Source organism: Daldinia vernicosa (assembly GCF_022497035.1).
Source record: "Daldinia vernicosa strain CBS 139.73 unplaced genomic scaffold F5Y00scaffold_31, whole genome shotgun sequence".
Classification (NCBI taxonomy): Eukaryota; Fungi; Ascomycota; class Sordariomycetes; order Xylariales; family Hypoxylaceae; genus Daldinia; species Daldinia vernicosa.
Genome location: NW_025953947.1, coordinates 150878 through 168562, shown reverse-complemented (window position 1 = coordinate 168562; position 17685 = coordinate 150878). Strand labels below are relative to the sequence as shown.

General features: G+C 46.3%; 8 protein-coding genes across 8 annotated transcripts; 2 read left to right on the top strand and 6 right to left on the bottom strand.

The window, feature by feature from the left end:
• Window positions 1–386: 386 nt before the first annotated feature.
• On the bottom strand, window positions 387–1357 carry F5Y00DRAFT_240391 (uncharacterized protein). The gene has a single exon (XM_048008225.1). It carries the CDS (start codon window positions 1299–1301, stop codon window positions 507–509), a length of 795 nt encoding a protein of 264 aa, XP_047863703.1. The 5' UTR covers window positions 1302–1357; the 3' UTR covers window positions 387–506.
• Window positions 1358–1851: 494 nt separating this feature from the next.
• F5Y00DRAFT_270913 (uncharacterized protein) lies at window positions 1852–2833 on the bottom strand (the record flags this gene model as incomplete). Its single annotated transcript, XM_048012692.1, has 3 exons — window positions 1852–2397; window positions 2457–2722; window positions 2776–2833. 3 exons carry the CDS (start codon window positions 2831–2833, stop codon window positions 1852–1854), a joined length of 870 nt encoding a protein of 289 aa, XP_047863702.1.
• Window positions 2834–3833: 1000 nt separating this feature from the next.
• Window positions 3834–5979, bottom strand: F5Y00DRAFT_240390 (MFS general substrate transporter). Its single transcript, XM_048008224.1, has 2 exons — window positions 5458–5979; window positions 3834–5346 (listed from the first exon to the last, which is right to left on the bottom strand). Exons 1-2 carry the CDS (start codon window positions 5843–5845, stop codon window positions 4055–4057), a joined length of 1680 nt encoding a protein of 559 aa, XP_047863701.1. The 5' UTR covers window positions 5846–5979; the 3' UTR covers window positions 3834–4054.
• A 299-nt stretch (window positions 5980–6278) lies between these two features.
• Window positions 6279–8126, bottom strand: F5Y00DRAFT_240389 (RNA polymerase I associated factor, A49-like protein). The gene is made up of 3 exons (XM_048008223.1): window positions 7904–8126; window positions 7516–7841; window positions 6279–7460 (listed from the first exon to the last, which is right to left on the bottom strand). The coding sequence occupies exons 1-3, from the start codon at window positions 8058–8060 to the stop codon at window positions 6588–6590; spliced, it is 1356 nt and encodes a 451-aa protein (XP_047863700.1). The 5' UTR covers window positions 8061–8126; the 3' UTR covers window positions 6279–6587.
• A 1798-nt stretch (window positions 8127–9924) lies between these two features.
• F5Y00DRAFT_263197 (kinase-like protein) lies at window positions 9925–12029 on the top strand (the record flags this gene model as incomplete). Its single annotated transcript, XM_048011485.1, has 7 exons — window positions 9925–9994; window positions 10082–10211; window positions 10266–10572; window positions 10627–10830; window positions 10889–11059; window positions 11240–11403; window positions 11453–12029. The coding sequence occupies 7 exons, from the start codon at window positions 9925–9927 to the stop codon at window positions 12027–12029; spliced, it is 1623 nt and encodes a 540-aa protein (XP_047863699.1).
• A 467-nt stretch (window positions 12030–12496) lies between these two features.
• Window positions 12497–13624, top strand: F5Y00DRAFT_270906 (uncharacterized protein; the record flags this gene model as incomplete). The annotated part of the gene is made up of 1 exon (XM_048012691.1): window positions 12497–13624. The coding sequence occupies one exon, from the start codon at window positions 12497–12499 to the stop codon at window positions 13622–13624; it is 1128 nt and encodes a 375-aa protein (XP_047863698.1).
• Window positions 13625–14034: 410 nt separating this feature from the next.
• Window positions 14035–15866, bottom strand: F5Y00DRAFT_270904 (alpha/beta-hydrolase). Its single transcript, XM_048012690.1, has one exon. The coding sequence runs from the start codon at window positions 15722–15724 to the stop codon at window positions 14063–14065; it is 1662 nt and encodes a 553-aa protein (XP_047863697.1). The 5' UTR covers window positions 15725–15866; the 3' UTR covers window positions 14035–14062.
• Window positions 15867–16122: 256 nt separating this feature from the next.
• F5Y00DRAFT_270900 (putative tetrahydroxynaphthalene reductase) lies at window positions 16123–17042 on the bottom strand (the record flags this gene model as incomplete). Its single annotated transcript, XM_048012689.1, has 1 exon — window positions 16123–17042. The coding sequence occupies exon 1, from the start codon at window positions 16936–16938 to the stop codon at window positions 16123–16125; it is 816 nt and encodes a 271-aa protein (XP_047863696.1). The 5' UTR covers window positions 16939–17042.
• Between the last annotated feature and the right edge of the window lie 643 nt (window positions 17043–17685).

The following is a 17685-nucleotide window of genomic DNA, read 5'->3' as shown; positions in this document are numbered from 1 at the left end:
ATCTCCCAAACGTGCGCGACCCCATACTATCGAGACGTCATCCTACATACAAAGAAAGCCGCCGAGACTACCATACCTCACTACCATACACACCAGCAAATATGCTAAAACAAGTCCTAGGGGCCTTTCTAGGTCTACGAATACAGTGTGATGGGTTGGGTTGGAATGCCTCGTGAGCCTTAATACCGTCGCATGGTGTTCACAACTATCCAGTAGGGACTTTCATTCGCTGGTGGCAACATCGGCCTCAACTAATGGATCCGACCTTTGTTTCGTCTAAGACATTCCGTCGATTTCTTAGTAGTAAGAATTGGAGATTAGCGTTTTACCTACGGGTCTGGTACTCCAATGTCTACTATGTATTCGGAAGAGACATTGTATCTATACCTACCTACCTATGTACATACATCCTTCGAATTTTGACCCCTCGAGTCTCGGAAACTTTAGGAACCATTCCTCAATAAAAGGTTTATGCCTCACCTCGTGGTAGGTTCAATATACAACTCTTACAGCTTCTCTTTAGTGGAACGGAGATTGGCGAGATTACCATTGTCGTCAACCTCCATAACACAACAGATGAATGTATCCTTAAGCGCCCCAAGACGATACCTGCGATTAACATCTTGATATTTCTTACTCCCCGCCATAGCAGCAAAATGTTGAACAGATGGATAATGTACGAATGCGATTTCTTCCCATCCATCTCTATGTGCTTGGCCACCTACCACCCTCCCAACAATTTTAACCCGCCCACCGTGTTTAGACCCGACCTTGGCAGAGAACTCAGCACCGTATTGCTTATATTGGTCCTTCTTCCCGGGATTGAAAGCAAGTAAGTTTAGCATCGAGACCGGATGCTCTTTCAACGGCGTTGGTAGCGCCATAATCCACTCTTCTAACTCGGGGCTCATTTCGAGTTTTTGCGATGTTCTTGATGGTTCAATGGTTTGTTTTTCTGGTGGTTTGACGGAGCCGGGCGGCGGGTGAAGTAGTTCCGCGTTCATAACTTCATAATTTGATATAGCTTCAGATGAGACGCCACTCGACGCGTTCCAAGTCGCATCGATATCTAACTGTACTTCATGAGGAATAGAATCGGTCTCTCCCAGAATCAAAAGAAGATCCCAGTGGATATTTCGGCCTAAGAGATGGCCTATTGAAATCTGTGTGGGTAGGATCATCCACCGAATGACTCGGGCCTGTACGACGGGCTTAATGCCGCTTCGACGGAGCTTGGCGAGAAAAGAGTCGATCGAAACTCCGTCCTTGAGCGAGATGAATTGTAAATTGCAGAGAACCATTTTTTCAGACGACCCCTTATGATTCCTCAATATTTTTATGTAGCACTTATGAATAGTTGTCATGGATGAAATAAACGAGATATCTACCTACCTAGGTATTTATGTCAATGTCGGTACATCGCTACCTAAATATACCTTTTCTTTGGCCGAGGTTGGCTAGAAGGGGTAGAGAGCTCTTCTACCCCTCTGGTACCTCTCAAGTTTCTCCAATCATCTCAACCAGCTTGTCTCCATTAAAATGGAATACTAGATGCCGCTTCAGGAGCTTGTAGTTTTGAACAACAGCATACCAAACAGCATCAAAACCAGTGTAAGGGGTTCGAAGTCTTTTATATTATCCCTTTCTGCCAAGAGAAAGGTACAAAATTTTAACGGTCTCCAGGAAGAGGGGTTTGTGTGAAGTGCAACCCCTTTTAGACCTACTCCTATTCACCCCCAAGCTACCACCTCCTCAACCAAGAGCCTCTGGACCTACAGGGCAATATGCCTCGCACATGGGTATCTAAATACAAATACATGCCAATATTATTTCGATCTTATTCGCTCTGGCCTATACAATTGGCGCCACGATATTAACCTCCTGTTTCTGCTTCACGATCGAAACATCGCCGTTCACTACGGTGACCTGTTCGAACGACGTGAACAGCTGGGAGCCCAAGTTGGCAAAGGCATTGCCGTTAGACTGGTAGAAACCGCAGTCTTGGAGGAAGGTATCCGTGCTCTCAACGAATAGGTCCTTCTGATCCGGCAAGATGATGGCAGCTGGGTCGACGAAGACGAGATCGATCGCTGGCGCCTTGGCACCGATGGGAAGAATCATGCTCTGGTTCGGCTTGCCGTATGGTGCGGCCGGATCGGCGCCTACGAGAGCGGGTGCCGCCGTTGGTTTCGTGACGGCGCTGGCTGCTTGGACCCCTGCGAGGCCGACCGTCTTCGATGCGCCGATAGTCATGGTTTGCGCATCTGAGACCATGACCATGATCTGATTATCAGGCTTGCCGTTATCGGCAACTGCCTGGTTTACCATGTACCTCTTTTGGTTACCCTTCTCGGCTCGAGCATCGATCAAGGTTGATACGGTAACAATTATAATATTCTAGCCACTTGTTAGAAACGGATCGACTGGGCCTGGTAGTTATCATATAGTAAACTTACTACTTGCGAGAAGCGAGCCTTGAAATGGTTAACTCGGATGTTATTCTTAACATCTTGTAGTTGAGTTATCAAGGCAACCTCGGCCTGGACGAGCTGGGCAAATTGTTGCTCGGCTAGCTTCTGTAAAGCGTCTAACTCTGCCTTGTTGTCTTCAACGATGATAATGTTCGTCTCCTGTACTATCTGCTCGATCGTAAGAGGACTTCGTCGTGGCTTCCACTTCAATCCCCTCCTGGACGCCAACGCAAGCGACTCATCAGTCGGTGCTAAACATACTATTAGTCAAAAGGGGTTTCTAAAAAGTGGTGAGGCATCTAACCTGACGCAGCGAGCGACGAGAGACCCAAGAGGGTCGCACAGGCACGTCCAAAGTACATGATGTCGGTTCGGCTTTCCAGAAGCAAGAATGAATGAATGAATAAGAAAAGCCTTTCAAAGGACTGTGATGAATTGGTATTATGTGCAAAGAACGGAATCAAGAAGGCAACCTCTAGGGCGCCACGAAGAAAAGAACGGAAGGTAAAGTAAAGTGGACGATCTACCAGGACACGATCATACGAGTGTTCCTAAGGCGATCATGTTCTATGCAAAGGGAATCATTCTCTATGTATATATATTTTCTACCCAGACGGCGATCTAACAACGTCTACACCGGACGATGATTCTCATGATTCCCTTATCCCTCCGGATGGTCGACCATCCGGTCAATCTTCAAAGCGCCAAGGACGTTAACTAGTCCCATACCACTAATACTGCAATTCGCAACGTGATTCGCCCGACTCTGGGTGAGGCTCTTACTTTAAGGCGATAGCCGAGCCGTTGATCGAGACTTAGCTTCAGGAGCTTATTCGAAATAAGAATCAGGGATTTAGCGCCGGCACAATAGTATATACCTACTTTAAGGTAACCATCTAGGGATATCGTGCCCAGCTGTCACCCCGGAATCTGGCACGGCTTTTTAAGAATATAGCAGATTATCAGAAGGGATAACAGGTATCGAAGTATTTAACGGTTATAATATGCCAAGAGCCAATCAAGAGGCAGTATAATTCCCGGTCTATGTGGATGATCCTAGCGCAGCACATGGGGCCTATGTTTTCGAGACCTAGACGAAACGTCACTCGTCTTAAGAAGAGCTTATCAGGAGTTCCCGCAGTAACCTAAACACCTAACACGGGAAACGGCAATTTTTACTATTTAATAAAATCTTGATATATAGTAGAATTAGGGTCTGGAGAATACCTATCTCGTGTTGGTTTATAAACTCTGCGAAGTAGTTCCCTACCTAGACAAGTTGGACGTGTGGAGTCTTAGATCTAAGAATATTTCTAAGTCAAAATGCCATGATGAGCACCAATATTCCGGACACTGTAAATACGCCTTGTAGATATATATTGATATATAGGATCACTACCTAATTACTAATTCGGCCTTGAAGCCTTAGATCTTCCTGTTTTCTTTTCCTTCCTGCCGTGTACAGTAAATATACAGTGTTAGGCGCCTATACAGTATCTACGCCATGTCTAGAAGAGCTGACGGGATATATACATTTTAATATATATACCTCGTTTTATATATACCCGAATCATCCCGACGATCTAGTGAACGAAGCGGAAATCAAGCCTCTGCATCCCCTCGTCTTTCGTCGTTAATATGTAATTCTCCTGCTCCTCCTGAGTCATCGAATTCCACTTCCTATCGCGCAATTTATTCCGCCAGATGTAAAACGCCTTCACGATGTAGAATAACGCGATATTGAAGACCGTAATCCCCAGTAGAATCCGGTTACCGCGCCGGTACAAGGGCTGGTCGTCGTCTCGGTAGATATTGCTCGCGATGATGTTGCCGCTCTGGACGAACATGTTGTACAGCGCTGCCGAGACCGCGCGTGTTCGCACCGCGTTGCTGTTCTTCGCGTTCCAGCCCACGAGGATGGCGTGGCAATAGGGGTAGCTGAGAAGCCCCGTCAACATGGCGTATCGGACCCATGGAGAGGCGGTATCCGGTAGGAGGACTAGTGCGAGGATCCATGGGAATATCCAGATGTTGGAACTGGAAGATATGATGGATCGCTCGTTGAAGTGTCGCGAGACCCACGTTACAATAAGGAGATTGACGGCGAATAGGAACTGCGATGGAATTGCGAGAAGATTGGCTTCAAACACCGAGAACCCAATCTGTCGAAGGATATATGACAGGTAGTTAGATGGCGGGGCGGGCGGGATGTACGTTGTGAGGCCGATAATATACAGCGGCCACATTTCCCAGTCCTTGACGGCCTTGAAGAGTAGACTGGGCCCAACGGCTTGCCTGTTGTTCATGTCTCCCTTGCTCGGATCGTCACGGAGAAGTCGGTTGACCAATATATGCTCTTCGTGATCGCTGAACCACCCGTTCTTACCCCGGAACCAATGCCGCGTCTGGGTAGGTCCTGGTGGCATTAGACCCCAAGAAAAGATTCCTATGAGCAGCGTTATTAGTCCCTCAATGAGGAACAGCCACTGCCAACCGCTCCACCCATTAATCCCACGCATCTGTAGAATACCGGCGGCTAGCAAGGAACCGACGATATTCACTGTGCTAAGAGCTGTCCAAAACCAAGCCAGGCGAATGGGCAGTTCCCTACCCTTGTAGAAATAGGTGAGCCAGAGCACTATGTCGGGAATAAACCCTCCCATCAACAAGCCTAAAAGAGCTTTGATAGCGTAGAAGCCGGCCCTGTTCGTGAGGAATGCCTGCGACAGCGCAACGATGGACCAGCCCACCATAATCGTAGGGATCCAGACATCAGCGCCGAGCTTCTTGCTAACCAGTCCGCTGGGCAATTCCGCAGCCAAGAAGCACGCAAGAAAGATAGTCTGTCCATAGTTGAAGTCGTTCGTGTTCATGCCTACGAGTCCAATTAGTTAGTCGCACCGATCTTTAAGACAATTTTGATTGCTATGTTACAATCATCTTATACATGGGGAGAGAGAAGTATGTGTAACAGAAGACAACTTACCAATTTCAGCCAGCATATTATCCGAAATAGCTCTGTTAATATTCCTCCTGTGCATATCCAGCGCGCAGAACATCAGCCACGCCCAAACCATGATCCTAGCATCGACCTTCCTCACCAACCGGCGCTCCTCCTCCGCCGTCCACTTGTACTCCGGATCGAAGCGGTGCCGGTTCTCATAGCCAGCCTTCTCGTACTTGGCGCGCCAGTATTCTGCTACCGCCGGGTCTGTAAATATATGGTCATCGGTTGAACCATACTCATCTCCTTCTGATGGTGTTTCCTTTGACGCGCGGCCGGGAACCGCTGTGTGCTGAGTCGTAATCTCTTTCGTTTCCGGGCCCGAATCGGGATCGGAGACCTCGACTTTTTCTTTTGGCTCGCCTGCCATAGCTCTTATGTACACTAATCTGCAATTAAGCGCGTAGACTGAGCATTGGAGTGAAAGTAGCGAGACAAAAAGGACTTATGACCAGTCTACACCAACAAGTATGTTCGTAATTAACCTGCCCTGTATCGGTACCTACATAAATTAATATGTCTATTTTCTGCGGCCTACCAAAGCGCTTTATATGGCCGGACGGCATGATTGCCGAAGAATCACCCCGACGTAGTGCCTTTGCGATTTTGCGATCACGTCATGTAGACGGACGCAGACTGGCTGCTGCGGTCTTATCTATTGCACCATACTGGGCGTGGATTGTGTGAACCTCCATAGCAGTTAAATAATTTCAGATTTTCGTTCGAATCCTTGCAATTAGGCTCGGCAACTTGGCAGGCTTTTCTGTTATTTACGAATTAGTGATGATGACCGTGACTTTACAGTCCGCTCCGGGATTATACACCGGCTCCGGTTAGATTATGGCGATGAACCAGGTCCTTTCCGTTAAACCGGCTTAGCAGAACTAATCCTCAATTAGCACAGCCAACGCCTGACGATATATTTGATCAATTTTATTATTAGTCCAGAATGATATGGTGAGGATATTTCAAAAACAAAAATTCACCGGTAACTCGTAAAGCATTCGTAACTCTGAAATTACTAAGGTAATACTCCACCGTCTACTTCTCAAGGCTCTAAAATGCGCTAGAAATGCGTGAGGCGTCGTGGCATGTCCCCTATTTATAATGTATTAACGCCCTCGTGGGCGTTGATATCTGACCTTCGGGAATTCTAATGGCAAAGCCAACTGCGCTACTTGCACATGAGTGCCTTTCTCTGCACCCTTTGCAGTTTTAACCTTGCCACCAATCTCGCGGAAATACTGTCCGAACTGCTTCTCGTCTAGACTCAGGTCGTATCTAATAGAGCTTGTATCGAAGCTGTAGTTCGACAGTATCGCCGCGAGAGCACAACAATAAGTATACACCAAATCGGTATGGAACTTCCTCATCTCTGCGTTAGACGAGAACTTTCGCCTAATGTTCTCGATAACGGGTTCTGGCGCAGGCTTCATTATCTCCCTGAGCTTGTCTTTTGGCGGGAGCCGTTTTGTGCCTCTCTCCTTTCCTGGTTTAGTACTCTTGACGAATTTGATAAGGAACTCTAGATACCGAAGAGCTCGAAGTCTGTGCACTGGGTTTGGTCCTTCTCCAATGGCCCGGAATCGGTCAGCAATGAATTTGGTCGGTATTTCGGCGTTTTTTCCGCTCTTAAGTTGCTCTTGCCAGTCTCTAATCGGAATGGCATTCAATATTTCGCCCCCAATCAACCCTTCGATAGTATACACATCCTGTATCTCTTGGGCATCAAAATTTCCTGGTGGTACCGGCTTCGCTGCGTCGGCCACTGCTTGAAGATCTTCCTTAGATGCCATTCCTACGGTTACGTCGTTGATAGAATCCATTAGTGCCATGGAGGAAGAGCTGAGCTTTTGCGGGTTTCCGTCTGCATCGGCAACGGCTTTTTCTGGAGCAATAGCATTCTCAGTAATTGCAGCAAGCGCCTTCTTTGCTTTCTTGGTTCCAAATGCTTCGCCAAGATTGTTGCGTAATTCCATCATCGTCTGTATAATAATTAGATACCTTTCTCACTAAAATAATAAGATGGGGATTATATACCTTGGAGGCTTTTCTATCTTCTGCATCTTCCTCTGGAGGTTTCTGTGCTCGAACCGTACCTCTAACAGCCATCTTCTTGGCTTCTACAACTGACAGCTGGCCCGTCTTCGGATCGAAAACCCCGATATAATGCTTAAGATGCGACTCCCGACCACCAGGTCCATCTTCCTTTGCCGTATAATCTAACTTGCTGTGTGAGGATGAATGTAGGAGGAGGCTAGGTTTGTGCGCATCTGTCTTCTTGCTTCGCCTGGAACCTGCAGGCTGCGATGATATATATGTCTGAAATTTAATCGAATCGGGAACACAGAGACCGGGAGAGGTTGCTATACCAAGCGGTTAATTATCGTAAAAAAAAATGAATAAGAACTATTAGGGAATGCCATACCTATTATTGGAGGATAGCTTTTGGCCGTCTGGATGGAGGAGACTTTGACGATATTTGGCTGTATAGGTTGTGAAGGAGCTTGAACGGCTACCTTTTTCTTTGGCCGTGGACCAGCATCCTCGTTATGTTTCCTCTTCTTTTCTTTATGATCTGCCATGGTTGTTGGGCTGCGCTAAATTGATTGTATATGTTGTTAGAGCAGATTCGAAAAACTGACTACAGGGATTGAGTTTGCGTAAAAAAAAAAAGGTCCAGAATACTGCCGCCAGATTGATAAGAGATTAGGCAGGCGGTGAACGGACCCCACGGTACAGAATACATGCTAGCCTCACATTGCCGCAAACGGGTTCGCTAAAGCTGCATAGCTTAGGTACCTAAGATCGCATCGTAGCAATTGCTAAGACAGCTTTCAAGGCTATAGAAGACCACCTTACTACCTTAATGAATTAGTCTACATAATCTCTCGCTAAATATCAAAAATGGTTATTGAAAACTCAGTTAAGAACTAACAATGCCCAAGTGTGAAGAGGGGCATCAAAGGGAACACGACGTCATCGAAATCTACGTAAAGCTTACGAGACTACCTAACATATTCGCAAACGAAAGCATTGGGTGGCCAGTTAGTTATAGGGATCGACATTTGCAAATCTATTGACTAGCGCGTGGATCCTATTTCTTGTGCAATGATCATGAACATCTCTCAGCAATTATGCTTCCTGTTCCGCGATACGTAAACACAACTATCGGTCCACTCGATGGTGTTTGACCAGCTATCCTCCGGTCCAATTCGTTGTCGTCATTCTGCCAAACGTCCACGACTACAGCCGTTCCTGTGGGTCTTCCTTCCTGTCGTATAGACATAGTTTTGAGTTGAGGAATAGTCAAGATAGTCGAGTGTCATGTGCTGAGTTGTGAATGTGTTGATTGTAAATCGTGATTGCCATGACGCGATCTGGTCTGGTGGAGAGGCGCTGAGATCGAGCAGGGTTGATATGTTTACTTGCTGTTACGGAGAGACCAATCAGTATTACGTCGCCATAGCTTAGTTATGAACAAAGTGTGCGATAACGTACCTGCGAGCTCTCATCTTTCTTCTCTTACGCTTAAGGCGACGAACTCTCTTCTTTCTCCACTTGGCTCTCATCGTGGCGACTACGACTATTTGTTTTTATTAGTACTTATCGCTCTTCCCAAAAGCTGTGGTTGTGACGGATTGTGATGGTGAGGGGTGGTGGGAGGTGGGTTTGTGGCGACCGCGGGGAACTTGTGCAAATCGACCACACGATCAGGATGATCGGAGCGCTCAGGCAATGCGATGGCGGAAGAACTCTTCAATGCTTTTCGCAATTGCCTTGCGATAGGGAACGCTGGGCAGCTGAGGGATTGGATTATACTTACAGGTTGCTGTCGATGAGTTGCTTTGTTGATGAAGCTTGGGAGAAGGAAAGGAAATTTCGAGAGTGGGATGAATTGAAGTACGGTTGGAAATTATGTTAGGGTTTGTGACCGGCTTTTCCTCGGGTGCAAATAAAATGGGACACCTGAATTTTTATTTGTGGTCGATCAGGTGGTGCGTGCACACATGACGCTAAATTTCAGGTACACAGACGTCACTTACTTTCTTCCTCGCCTGCACAGTAGGGATATTACCCATTTTACATAGCAAGCTCAATCCAGCTAGTGATTACCTCGGCCTCAATTAGCTCTACGTATAACATAGAGTGAGCCTGCCTAGAATATGCGTCAAGCTCGGCCGGTACCTTCCTCCTATTCTGAGTATCGACATGATAGAGTTTCTCAATATTTATTAGAAGGTAGTAGCGTGTCATTTTAAGAGGAAATACCTGTATCTTCAACTCTTACTGTAATTTACATGTATAGGTACCTTCCCGAGTAAATGCTGTCATACATAACGTTTGAAAGTGTTCGAGGGAAATTGAATAAAAGTCAATTGTCGTTACGACCATGATATTCATTGATTCTCTCGTGTGTCAACTTTTCTAGACTAATTAACATCCAGTATGATTCGTCCTATCGCACAAATATCTTGCTGGATTGTTGAGGATTCTTCGAAAGAATATAAACCTCCAGGTATGCCTTCGGTGTTCTGGATCACTTATTTCTCATGTCTTCATCTTTATCTTTGATCTAATAGCTTACGGGTGCTTTCACTTCTAGAAGGTTTCTACGTGAACCAGTTGCAAGGCGGACAAGGTGGAAAACCCAGTCGTCGCAACACGGAACTCTTTCTAGACCTTCCTCTAATCCCGGGGCGAGCCATAAATATTGGACGGGACCATCATGTGAAGTAAGCCGAGCCTCTAACAGTATATTATCACGTTTCGTACTAAGTATTCAAAAGTGAAATTTCAATAAATCATCCTAATGTTTCAAGAAAACATTTCGTCATCTATTCAGTCATCTACGACCTGAATGATATTCAAAAGCAGCCCTGTTTGATATATGTACGAGACTGTCAATCTCTTGCGGGTACATATATCAACGAAATCTGCATCGGTAATAAAGAGAAAGGTGCTACGCGCGGATTTTATATTAGTCGAGACGTTGAAGTTACTATCAAGCCTTACTGGAAATTTCGTATCTCTCTTTTAGATCATAATACCGAGCTAAAATCACCCTTGAACTCAATTCAACTCAAGGAGTCAACTGTAGGTTGGGCCAAACTGTTGACGGCATTGGAACAAATTTCTCATACACCACAGCTTTTCCAAGATCGATACATCATTACAGACCGAACTCTCGGTCGTGGAGCTTTTGCAAAAATTCATCTAGCTGTCGACGCGAGAACGGGAAAACAGCTTGCTTGCAAAATCCACGATCTCGATCGTCTTCGTCGACTAGCACCCTCTCATGATTTAATCCGACGTATTAAGGATGAGACCGATATACTCGGAAAGCTGAGGCATGTATGTAACTATCTGTTCTATAAGGTATCTAGTTGCGGCATACTCACGAAGATTCAAGCCTAACCTTCCTGTATTCGAATATGCGTTCCACTCAGCACACACCCTCTACACATTTATTGAGCTTGCAACAGGCGGGGACCTCTTTTCGATGCGTCTAACCCGAGGAACTTTCGATGAGCAAGATTGCAAATTCGTCATTCGGCAAGTCATAAATGCCATTTGTTATCTTGTGCGTAATGTTAAAGGATTTCTTCCCCCTCTTTATATATATATATATATTGAGCTGCGATTCTCTGGGTACCCAAAATGTACTTATGATTGCTAGCTTGAGCGCTTTCTGCGTTGGATATGCGCTGGAGTTCCCTACACGATCACTCAACAGGAGGTTTGCTGACAATGATTAACGTAGCATAAGGGAGGTATTGCACATCGCGACCTAAAGCCCGAAAATATATTCTTCGCTACAGGGCCGGATCTTACAGGCCGTGTTATTGTCGGTGACTTAGGATTTGCAAAATCCACAGCTTCAGGTCGTATGGCTAGTCGAGTAGGTACTGACCAGTACATGGCACCGTAAGTCAACTCGGTCTGCTCTAGGGATAATCTGCTGACTATCTACTAGCGAAGTTGAATATGGCGGGACACATGGTCTAGCTGTGGACATTTGGTCCCTTGGCATGATTGTGGTGTTCCTTTTAGCACCAGATGAGAACGCTGTTCCGAGTAGCATCATGAAAATAAATCAAGCAGCAATTACCGGGTGGCTCGACAGCGTATTCGAAGACCCTTCTCAACAGAGGATAAGTAATAGTTGTCAACAATTCATTAGGTCTTGTCTCATGTTTGAACCTGGGCGTCGGTTGAAAGCATCTGAAGCGAAGCATCATTCTTGGTTTCAGCAACAGCCAGACAAGCAACAATTCAAGTTTCTCATGAAGGAAAATATCGAGACGTGGAAACCAGCCCATACAATTGCTCCACCTATACAAGAGCTTCCGGACATACAGCAAATCTGCAGTACAGTTCACCAAGAGGGGCAAGACAGGGCGTCTTACTCTTCAACTCCATCGGCCAATTTAGGGAAGAGGGCCTCCATAGACACAACTGCGGATGGAAGTAATCCACAAGCATCGCCTCATTTCACCTATCCAGGGCCGGTAGGGCCTAAGCGATTGAAGATGACTGGATTGGGGGCTTAAATACCTCGAACTGCGCCCCCGATGATCAGCAACATCTACGCGATCTCGAGCGAACAGACTCAAGCTAAATTGTCGTAAGGTCCTAAGTTAGCCACCTGGTATAAAGAACTATGGATATTGGAGTGATGTTAGAATCTGTGGTATTCTGAGACAAGGAAGCGTCAAATGGGTAGTTTCCAAACAGGGCGGTCGACTATAAACTCGTACGAGATTGTTCCCTTCTAATTTTAAAATAGAAGTATAAGATAATGAATCATGAATAATTTACTTATAATCAATTGAAATTACTCCATTGTACCTTATAATGGCTTTGTTACTCGACAAACACGGAAGATCAACAGGGTTTAGCACATAAAGACTGTTCCTACTACTCTTTGTTGTTATTAGAGAATAAAAATCGAAGGAATTACTCTCGTTAATATGCCCTAGATTTCTTCATCGCATCTCATTTACAATAATTTAGCACAATGTCACCAATTCAGCAAACAGTCAACGCAGTTAACGCGAAGCAAACAGTAGCTACCGAGGTTGCTACCAGCCAGCCTCTTGAGTCAAAAAATAAATCTACTAGCAAAGAGTTAAAGAAAGCTGCAAATTCGGAATCTAAAGAGCCTAAAGAACCTAAAGAACCTAAAGAGCCTAAAAAGTCTCAAGAGTCCAAAGAGTCCAAAGAGTCCAAAGAGTCCAAAGAATCCAAAGAGTCCAATGAGTCCAAAAAGTCTAACGAGTCCAAAGAGTCTGACAAGTCTAAAGAAAATGTCATTCCAAGAGACCACGTCACTGGAAGGAAATTGGCAGATCACCCCGAGTCTTGTCTAAGGTGTATAGACAAGGGGCTTAAGTGCACTCTTATCTTCCTAGGATTTGAGAATGAAGCTAAATGCTCTGCTTGCAGAAGGTCTAACTCTCAATATTGTATCCGACAGCGTCGGCCTCAGGATTGTTGGATGTTCTATGGGCATCCCTGGAACAGTCCAAACTATTTCGCCGTTGGAGAAGGTCCCGACTCGAAAGAAATGGAAGAAATCCTTCAGGAGCACTTCCATGGCAAGGTAATAGACTCGCTAGGTAGATATAGGTACATCTCTGGTCCGAAACGGGATAATATTACTCTTCCTCCTTTCAATGGGAGTGACCTACCGGCGCCTATCCGACCGGAGGGGTTTGAATCCACGACCTGGAAGGACGTGTTGCCAATTTCGATTAATAAGAGCGCTATCCAGAAATTCGAAGAGGCAAAGGCAGAGGCAGGGTTAACCGAGGAAGAGAAAAAGAAAAAGGAAGAGGAAGAAAAGAAGAAGAAAGAGGAGAAAAAGAAAGCTGCGGAAGGGGCCCTAAATATTCCTATATTCATGTTTAAACCTTCTGGAGCCGATCCTAGTAAGGATAGTTTGGAACGACGTGGTCGGTACTATCAAACCAGATGCGCGCACGTGTCGGAATATGTTGCTGGTAAGGTGGAGATGTTGGTCGATGAAGACGCTGAAATCGATAGACAGATCAGGGCATTTGAAATCGAGAGAGAGAAGAAGGCAGAAGAACTTGCTAAAGATACCATGGAAGCACGGGCCATGGAACCACGAAAAAAGAGGTAGATTGCCCAGTGTCGTAGCTAGTGTGGCTACATAGCCTATCTACCTGTTTATAGAAGAGTATTGTCACATTGTTCTAGCACTATGCAAGAGATATTTTAGTAATTCGTAGCTATCGATTAGCTACAGACAGAGTACTTAATATATTATTTACAATTATAAAGCAAGACTTATAGATTTCACATCCTGCTCGCATACGTTATGAAATAATCTTCCTAACCCCTACTTTCTACTCTCTAGTAAAGGGGTTACGAACTTGTATGTTCTTGAGTTCCTAGGCAGTAAGTAGTCGAGAAGACTGTTATGAATATACTAATCACCTATTGCATGCTGGCGCAATAAACTTAGGTATATATATATATATATATATATTCACTTGAGACTTTTATACGTCTACATAGTGACTCATTTATTCAGCCTTTTCGCCCGATCAAGATCGTTCTAGAACTCGCACTGGTCAATCCTAACCGAGTCTTCCTCTACGGTGGTGTAAACACCGGGGTTAATAAGAAGTTGTTTGGGTCGAGTCGTCCCACAAGTCTCCGATGCTTGGTATTGCGGCCACTCCGGCGTTCCCTCTAGCCGGGCACTATTTGGGTTGCCCGTAGCTACAAAACTAGCTAGGTATGCGTGGTATATATGGGCGGTTTGCGGGAAGGCTACCCCTGTCGAATCGTAGGCATAAGCTGAATCAGAGGTATGTGGTATTCCACGCCATGCTTGATATTCTAATGGGTGGTCTGGGGTGTTGAAGTGGAGCCTCCACGTAGGAACACCGGCAGTCGATGTGCGGAAGGCCGTTTCCCGACTTGGACAGATATAGGCCATATCTGACCAAGCAGCCGACAGTCGATTATACTGGGTGCTGTTTGGTGAGTTCGCCCAGGGGGAATCGGGGTGCCGTGTTGGGTCCGGGTAGAGCTCATTCAACAAGGCGATGTCGGTGTAATTTAGATAGGGGCTCATAGCATACATAAAGGACAGAAAATCATCATTGGTACGATGTATTGCAGGAGTATAAAATTTCCCTTCGTCAGTGACATAAGAGGTAATCGCGGGGAGATGGTGGAACGTTCCCTCGGCGCCGGACTGTGATCCCGGTTTTTCCAACAGAGGCCCTCCTAGGGTCGGCTGGAAAGGCCAGCTCAGAGTTTGCTCTGCTTCCCCGTACATATCTGCACTGATGTGCTGAATGTCATGTATCGATGCTCGCCGAAGGCAATCTAGGGCTAGTGAATTACTCCCTTCCGGTTTTCCGGTTGGACAGCCGAGATATCGCATATATCGTTCGAAGTCCTTCTTGTATTGGGGAAAGTCTGAATCTGGAAATGCGCGTGCCGTTACCGAGCCGGACTGAAAGATCGCTCGTGCCAATAGTGGTTTGCCCTCATCCTCCCCATAATTGTGGAAGTAATGGATACCAGTAGAGTGCCCACCGGCCGATCGGCCTCCCAGAGTAATCTGCTTTGGATCTCCTCCGAATGACTCCAGGTGGTCTTGGAGAAACTTAAGCATGAAATGTTGATCCCGTAACCCAAGGTTAAGAAGGCCCTCCTCTTCGAAGAGCTTACTAGGGAGGAACCCTAGCGAATTGAGCCGGTAGTTGAATGTAACAACTGCAATAGGTAGTTTTGATGAGGCGACGAAAGATGCCCCGTCCATACTTCTACCTGAACCGAGAACAAAGCTACCTCCATGAATCCAGACTAAGGTAGGTAGTTTTTCCTCTATTGGCACGCCCGAGGTTCGATAGACGTTGAAGTTAAGACATGCCTCGTCTTGGACCTGGCCTGTGGTATAAATAGTGTCTTGTACGCAGACATTCCCATAACTTGCTGCTGGCTTGATTCCATTAAATGCTGACGGGCGATGTTCCAATGGCCGAAAGCGTCGTTGACCGACCGGCTGAAGCGCATAATCAATGCCAAGCCATGCGTCCACAGAAGCCGGAAGGGGACTCCCGGATAGCGCCTCATCTATCTTCACTCCGGAGAATAAGCCATAGCCGCTGAGATTAACTGTAGGTGTTGACGAAACCGGGCCATGGTTAGATAACGGATTCTGAGCCAGGAGGCCGAGTTGTGCGACGGCTGAGAAATGCATGAAGTTGGCCTGAGTGAACTTGCGTATAGCATACTAAATCAGGGGCAACACAAGCGCACGAACAAAACACCCGAGCCTTTACTCGCGAGTTGACTTAAAAACAAGACGAAAAGAAACAAAACTGTCGAAAGACCGGTTTCGCCATCGATCTACCCCCGCTTGAGATAAGAAAGCGTTTCCTAACTTGGAAATAAATACTACTCGTTTCGACATCACTGATCCCCGCAATTACGTAGAATAAAGGTCAAGAGATAAACCATGATCTAGATTGTGATATCTTTTAGGATTGCTAGTATTTCGGAATATGTAGGTTTTATATACATATGTGCGCTGATAATCTAACATGGCTTCTGTGGACTAGATCGCTAGGATAGGAAGTTTGCGGTCTTGTTCGTTGTTCAAGCAGACGATCCCCCGGAAGCCAAGATAACTTGGCCGGTAACCCACTCCGAATCGTCGCCAGCTAGCCACGAGACCACCTTTCCAATATCACTAGGCACGGCGCATCGACCCATCGGGCATGCGCCCGCTATAGCCTGCTCCACCCTCTCGGCCGACCATGTCTTATCCGCTCCTGGGATGTAGTGCGTAGCCATCTCGGCAAACATATCTGACTTGACGCCTCCCGGCGCAATAGCGTTCACCGTGATACCGTCTGCCCCGAAATCCGTAGCCAACGAACGGACAATGCCTTCGACGGCAGACTTCGAGCCAGCGTATAGAGCGTGATCCTTGATGCCTAGGATTCGAGCGGCGATGCTTGACGTGAGTATGATGCGACGCGCATACGGTGACGCCGTCTTCTTCATATAGCGGTATCCCGCAACGGCGACGAATAATTGCGAACGCGTGTTGATGTGGAAGACGTGATCGAAGCGCTCCGGGGTAATGTCAACCGCGGGCTCGAACGACTCCACGCCGCTATTGCTAACGACGATGTCTACGCGACCCCACTTCTCGACAGTCTTAGCGAAGATCTTGTCAATATCATCCAAGCTGGTAACATCTGCCTGGACGGCAATGGCCTCTGAACCCAATGCTTGGATCTCTTTAACAACCTCCTCGGCGGCTGATGATGACTTGGCGTAGTTTATTGTTACTTTGGCCCCGCGGCGGGCGAGTTCGAGGGCGATACCTCGGCCGATGCCTCTGCTTGAGCCGGTAACGATGGCGACGCGGTCGGCTAGAGTAGGTAGTGGTGCTTTGGAAGCCATGATTATGTACCTAATGTTGGGTATGAGTTAGGGTTGTAAAGTGATGACGGGTGAAATAGATGCTATGCTCAGTTGCATGCAAATTTGGATGCAGCTTATCATCCATTTGTGTGAATTCTTTTTCACCATCGGCTCGAGATCTTCTAAACTTAGAAGCGGCACTACCAAAGTGCCGATACGCACGAGACGACTCCGACGATGTTTCATGCTTACCAACTGGTCCACACTGGAGTTGAAGAGCTCACTCGGGTACCGGAGATCCGGAACCCCATCGGAAAAGTGTGTGTAACCGGAACGGGGCCGATGTACCCACTTATACCGCTCCGCCGAATATCCATAGTTCGTGCAGCATATTACAGAACAGCCTCGTTTCACTTCCCATTACGTAGAAACGTGCGGAATTTGAGTTCGCGATTATAAGTTATCATTTTAGGTAATTGATAATTCTTCTAGTAGTACGATAGAAAAAGCAAGAGGCATGCATTAGGTTAGTTAGTACGAGTCCACCCGGTGAACCCGGTCCCATCTTATTTAGGATTACACAATGCGATATCCTGTCTAAGTCAAGTTGGAGAACGAGATGGACTATTGGGACAGCATCTTTTTAAATTTTGCCCATGGAGCGGTTATATTCTTGCAATAGAAAATTGATGCCCTTTATGGTAATTTGTGGCAACATCTGCTAAAGGAGGGAGCCCCTGAACGCTAAGTCGGGTTTATGCGCACCTAAGTTACAAATATAAAGAG

What these genes read in the sequence shown, in the direction of transcription:
- F5Y00DRAFT_240391 (XM_048008225.1), bottom strand. Translation starts at nt 1,301, where the DNA reads ATGGTTCTCTGCAATTTACAATTCATCTCGCTCAAGGACGGAGTTTCG.
- F5Y00DRAFT_240390 (XM_048008224.1), bottom strand. Translation starts at nt 5,845, where the DNA reads ATGGCAGGCGAGCCAAAAGAAAAAGTCGAGGTCTCCGATCCCGATTCG. An exon ending in TAATATGCTGGCTGAAATTG is followed by an intron (nt 5,347 to 5,457) that starts GTAAGTTGTCTT and finishes TTGGACTCGTAG; the next exon opens with GCATGAACACGAACGACTTC.
- F5Y00DRAFT_240389 (XM_048008223.1), bottom strand. Translation starts at nt 8,060, where the DNA reads ATGGCAGATCATAAAGAAAAGAAGAGGAAACATAACGAGGATGCTGGT. An exon ending in AAGCTATCCTCCAATAATAG is followed by an intron (nt 7,842 to 7,903) that starts GTATGGCATTCC and finishes CGCTTGGTATAG; the next exon opens with CAACCTCTCCCGGTCTCTGT. An exon ending in AAGATAGAAAAGCCTCCAAG is followed by an intron (nt 7,461 to 7,515) that starts GTATATAATCCC and finishes ATTATTATACAG; the next exon opens with ACGATGATGGAATTACGCAA.
- F5Y00DRAFT_270904 (XM_048012690.1), bottom strand. Translation starts at nt 15,724, where the DNA reads ATGCATTTCTCAGCCGTCGCACAACTCGGCCTCCTGGCTCAGAATCCG.